The sequence below is a fragment of the Condylura cristata genome, unplaced genomic scaffold (assembly GCF_000260355.1).
Source record: "Condylura cristata isolate star-nosed mole 26May11 unplaced genomic scaffold, ConCri1.0 scaffold00026, whole genome shotgun sequence".
NCBI lineage: Eukaryota > Metazoa > Chordata > Mammalia > Eulipotyphla > Talpidae > Condylura > Condylura cristata.
This window is the reverse complement of record NW_004567127.1, coordinates 1,267,826-1,273,756: the sequence shown is the minus strand read 5'-3', so window position 1 is coordinate 1,273,756 and position 5,931 is coordinate 1,267,826. Positions and strand designations below refer to the sequence as shown.

The 5,931-nt window shown below is 48.7% G+C and overlaps 1 protein-coding gene across 1 annotated transcript; it reads right to left on the bottom strand.

Annotated features, from left to right (window-relative positions):
* Positions 1-60: 60 nt before the first annotated feature.
* On the bottom strand, positions 61-640 carry LOC101633580 (histone H2A type 2-A). Its single transcript, XM_004689576.2, has one exon. It carries the CDS (start codon positions 597-599, stop codon positions 207-209), a length of 393 nt encoding a protein of 130 aa, XP_004689633.1. The 5' UTR covers positions 600-640; the 3' UTR covers positions 61-206.
* Between the last annotated feature and the right edge of the window lie 5,291 nt (positions 641-5,931).

Genomic DNA, 5,931 nt, shown 5'->3' with positions numbered 1-5,931 from the left:
AAAGCGAAGGGGGGCGGCGGTCAGAGGCGCCGGACGGCTGGCGCCGACCCGAGGGGCGGGGGTCCAGGGAGGGGGACGGGAGGCAACACGCCCTGAGTAAACGGTAACAGCTCTTTTATTGAGGGAGTGGGTGGCTCTGAAAAGAGCCTTTGGATTTCACACGGGGCCCGCCGCCGAGGCCGGGCCGGGAGCCGTCGGGCGCCGCCTCACTTGCCCTTCGCCTTGTGGTGGCTCTCCGTCTTCTTGGGCAGCAGCACGGCCTGGATGTTGGGCAGCACGCCGCCCTGCGCGATCGTCACCTTGCCCAGCAGCTTGTTCAGCTCCTCGTCGTTGCGGATGGCCAGCTGCAGGTGGCGCGGGATGATGCGCGTCTTCTTGTTGTCGCGGGCCGCGTTGCCCGCCAGCTCCAGGATCTCGGCCGTCAGGTACTCCAGCACGGCCGCCATGTAGACGGGCGCGCCGGCGCCCACCCGCTCGGCGTAGTTGCCCTTGCGCAGCAGGCGGTGCACCCGCCCCACCGGAAACTGCAGGCCGGCGCGGGACGAGCGCGACTTGGCCTTGGCGCGGGCCTTGCCTCCCTGCTTGCCACGGCCGGACATCACTGCGACCAACAGCGCAAACGACCAGCCCCGAGACTGCCGACCGAGTCGCCCTCAACGCCGCCGCGGCACCCTTTTATAGGCTGGGCCCCGATTGTGCACCGCGCCCTTTGATTGGCCGGGCCCCGGCTTTGTGCTCGGGACCAATGGGACGGCTCGGCCACGATCCGCTCATTTGCATAATCTCGCCCCCCCCCCGCTCGAGCGACGCCGAGAGCTCGCCAATCACGGCGCGGCGTCCGCAGAACCCTCATTTGCGTACTGCCGCTATAAATACCCAAGCGCTTCCGGCCGCCGCTCGCCGCTGCTCGCCCTGTCCCGCCGAGCCGCGCGCCAGCCGGCCAAGTCGGCAAGAAGCGCAAGCGCAGCCCCAAGGAGACCTGTCTTCTTGTACGCATACAAGGTGCTCAAGCGGATCTACCCCGTCACAGCCGGCGAGGTTACCCGCCTGGCGCGCCACAGCAGGCGCTCGACCATCACGTCGCGGGCTTAGAGCGCACCGTGTCCGAGGGCGCTGAGGCCGACACCAAGTACACCAGCTCCAAGGGAGTCCCAAGGGAGTCCGGCCAGCCGCGGCTTGGCGCCCCACTCGCCGCGCGAGGCTCTGCAGAGCCGCCTCCGACTGCCGGGAAAGAGCTGTTAAAAGTAGCTTTTCATTGATATTTGAAATAACGTTAACAGTTTAGCAGTGCATACAGTAAACAGTAGCTAAAGTAAATTCACCGGCATCCACGAACAAACGAATGCATATACACAAATCTCAGCATTCAACATGAAAACACCGTACAACTTCGGGTTCACAGAACAGACCTAACGAACCACTGCTGCAGCCCACACAAACTAATCGGTTACCCTGCTGTTAACAATGACGACAGATTTGGTTGTGCGTTTGTTACACTTAGTTGTAAATGTTAGGTTTAAGGTTCTATACCTGTTATCGACCTTGTTGACCTAACAGTGAAAATAAGCGCGCATGCCCCTGTAATTTTGTTAATGCTATCTGTGGGTTCTTACGCTTGGTAAAGTGGGGGCGCCTTACGTAGTCTGATGGTGGAATAAGACAGTGATGGGGTTTGGGGTTAGGATTGTGTTTTGGAAGTTAAAAAAAAACAGGCCTGAGGAACAGCATTTGCAGAAATTCTCCAGGTTTGACAAGCTAATGTAAAACTGGTGGCGCTGTAAATGGATGAAATAACTGGAAGAGGTGTGGGATGGAGCAGTGGAGGGTATTTCAGGTGATGCCAGTTTGAGTGCTTTGATAATTCAAATGGAGGTTGGGGACTACAGTTTGAGGTGTATCTAGGGCCCAGGGTAGAGAACACAGACCTACCGGTAAGGACCAAAGAAGAGATGTCGAAGGGTATTTTCTTCCAGGCCTTATTTCCCCTGTATTAGTGTTCTTGAAAGACTTTGTTTCCGTGTTTTCTTTTTTTCTTTTAAGCTTTAAGCATACAAGGAGTGGGGTGTAGACTTAGGGTAGAGTCCTGAGAGGGTTCTACAGAGACCATGGGTAACAACAGGTGGATCTACTGAAATGCACTGCTGAGGGGAGCAGGGAGGAGACAGTCTGCTGCTCTATGTAGGTCAGCTCCTTGGCTGGGGAATTTTACTCATGCTGCATTGGCAGGTGCAAGCTTGATAGAGCTGAGACTTAATTCCCGGCTCATTAGGGAGGCCCAGGATTTTCTTATGCTTCATTATGAAATATAATTAATTTGGTAGTGGTGACCCTGTCATGTACATTTTTACCGGGGCATTTCTCTTTCTTTTACTCAGTATTCTATTGTCATTAATAATCGCTTTAGTCCTACATAAGTGGTTCTCAAATGCAATGATTATAATCATCTGGGGAACTTTTAAAATGCTGATGCTTGGCTACCACTGATATATTTTTTTCCATGTGAGTAGGTAGGGCTACTGTTTACACTTGGGGGATTGAATTAAAGCTCCCCGTATGAGTGACAGAGAACAAGCACCATCATTAGACGTTTTTTCCAGAAAACAGGTGTTCCCTCAGGTTTCAGAGTTGAGCTGCTCAGTTTAAGGGTAGCCCCAACACCTTTAGTTCATGGTTCTAGACCAAACTAAGCACAGACAATCTAGAAATTACGCTGGATAACTGAGTAGGAGAATGTAGATTGCTTTTATTTGGGGGGAGGTAAGTTGATTTCAGGAGGCTACAGTAGTGTGAAGTATTTGTGAGAAGGCAGAATGACTATTCAGGACAGCACAACAAGGTGGTGATTCAGATCTGGGTCACTCATGGAGTCGGCTACTGTGGAACTGCTGTACCTCAGAAATCAAGTGAAGTCCGTTTCTCTGGCAAACTTAGTGGTCGGAGACTCCGTCCCTGATCACGGATTACTGCGGGCCAGAACAGACAGGGTCTCAAGGTGGGAATGGCGTCGGCGAGCGAGCGGCGATTCTTAGAAAAAGGGAGCGGGAGCGAGGAAGACACGGGAATGGGAGTTGGGTGCACGTCTTCAACTCTACCTTCAGCAGAGGTTTATTTTATGCGTTTCAAGCAAGCCGGAGGATGACATTAGCATATGAAATGGGTTGAGATCTGGATCACCTTTTTGCTAAGAATAGTCTGGGGCCGTTTTGGCCTTCAGTTGAGATTATAACATTTTGAAAATCAATCTATCAGGGCTAAAATAGGTACATAGATTCACAAAGTTTAAGACTAATATTACTATATTTGTCACAGTGAAGATTACCCAAAATAAAGTCCCTGAAATATTATGTTACTTAAGGGCTTTCATTCTCCTATAGAGACATCCTAGGGGGTAAAGTAGTGAGGGCAGGAAGAGGAAATTTCTTGTAAATCAAATTAAGGTAAGGCTCTTTGAAAAACTTGTTAGAAAGTTTAAGTGAGTTTTCTTGAAGTGTAGATGGTAGAAAACCTGATTAGCTCTGCATAGACCACTTGGGTGAATTTCCATATCCAAAGACTAGATAGTAGAAAGCTTGAGTGGTTATTCAGTGGAGCACTGCTTGCTTGTCAGGGCCAGGCAGCGCCTTCTGAGGCTGAGGCAATCCAACTGTAAGCTGAAGGTTGCCCAGAATAGTTTGGTATAACGATTATACAAAAAAGGTAGGTCATGACAGAAGTCGGCGTGGAAGTTTGATTTTTCGGAGCGTTTCCCCTCCATCCATACATCCTCTGTCGACAGAGGTTGCATAGCTTGTGTCACTACTTAAACTAATTTGAATCTTAAAATACTGGAGAAATAACAGTTTTTTTCAGAGTAGAAGAAAACACAGGCTGGTTGGGTCTCAAAGGGACCAAATAATGTAGAAACGGAAAAATAGAGGTACTCCATAGACATTTGGAGTGATGGCTAGTATTAAAGTCATTATTTGGCCAGAGCCAAAGATTAGTACTATCACAAAGGAATGTCTGGAATTAAAAAAGGAAGCTTGAAGCTTCTCTGGTGGTGCAGTGGGTTAAAGAACCGCACTGTGAAGCAATCTGAAGCCGCTGCATCACGAGTTCCATCCCCTGGCCAGGGAGCTGACCCACATGGTACCGCAGACCTCTCCTGATACCCGCCCCCTCTGCGGATACCGCTCCCCTCAGCAGTGTCTTTCAGTAGATCTGCCTGTTCTGCTCCCCACTCTGTCTTCTGGTGAATCCTCTCACTCAGCACACCTCTGGTCTGTGCCCCAGTCTGTAAAGATTTTTTTTTTTAAATAAATCTTAAAAAAAAAAAAAAGTTACAAGAGGGCCCTCGCTGGTAATGCAATGGATTAAGGCGTAGCACTTTGAAGCCACTGCAATAGGAGTTCAATCCCTGCTAAGGGGGTGACCACATGGTGTGAGCAGCCCTTTACAGGCCTGTCCGTTGCTCCCCTCAGCCAGCAGTGTACTTCAGCAGTCTGCCTGTTCCACTTTATTTTAAAGATTGAAATAAATCTTTAACTGGTAGACTGAATGAGGCACTGAAAATGTTCATATTTAAATCCCTAGATTTAACATTCCCTTATATACCTGATGTGATTTTGAAGTACAGAGATTATCTTAGATTATTTGGAGCCTAACAATAATCGCCAGGATCCTTCTGAGAAGGCCAAAAGTTCAAGAGCGGAAGCGGAAACGCACATAGATCCGAAGCTGGTACTGTGCTGGTGGTAATGATGGAGGTAGAAACTATGAGTCAAAAAATGTTCCTCTGGTCCTCCCTGGTGGTGCAACAGCACTGCAAGCTGGCCGCGCAGCTGATTCAATGTGAGTTCAATCCCTACCCTGGAGGTGACCCACCTGCCTGCTCCCCTCAGCAGTGTGCTTCATCAGGCAGCCTGTTTTGCTCCCCACTCTGGCGAATCTTCTCGCCACCCATGCACCTCTGGCCTGTACCCCAGTTCTGTATGAATAAATTTTTTTAAACAATGTCAGATCACTATTCCGATCAAACTCTTCACAGTGCATGCAATTTGGAATAAAAAAACCACCTTTCATGGCTTGGGCGATTTCATCTTCAACTGAACCCTCTTATCTCACTGCAAAACTTTCCCTTATTTTTCCTTTGTCACAGAGGTCTGGTAGTTTGTTCTTTGAACTCCCCAAATGTGTATTGAACACAGGGCATCGAACTTGCCGTCTTCTATTTTGTGAATACTGTCCTCCAAAATATCTTATGGTTTGCATTATCTTCCTTCAAGCCGGTGCTCAGAATGACCAGGAACTGCCATCTATCGCCATACAGTCTGACTTCATGGCACATTATCACCCCCGAATATGACGCTATTTCCTTCACTCGCTTCTCTCCAGTCTCCATCATCTGGAATGTGCTTCTGTGTAGACAGACTTTACTGCTCTATCCACAAAGTGCAGGCCCCTACCCACCCCCCATGTGGGAAGTGATGTGCATAAATATTCACAATGGAGATTAAACAAGGTGTCAATATTGCTTTGTGACTGAGAGTGTGGATTTTGGTGTGAAGTGTACGTTTCCCTAAAATGTTCAGAGAAGCCTTTTCACAACACACATTACTTAGCATGTGGAACTAAGGAAATTCAGGACCTATGGACTGCAGGAGAAATGTACCATTACCTTAAAAACAGATTGTCTACATTGAGGGTCATACCCAGGAAGTTTTTTTCTTAATCAGAATTCTGTCTGAAAGCAAATACCTAGACTGCCTGGTTTGTTCACGAGTCATCCTGTCTTCTCTCCAGATCCCAATCACGTTTCCTTAGTGCAGAAATACAAAAACTCTCACTCCACAATTTCACAAGCATGTTAATGTTCCACGTACGTAATTTTGTTTCCTTATCTCCCACTAATATGACGGTAATCCGTTAGTTCAGCCAGCCCAGATGGAAAAC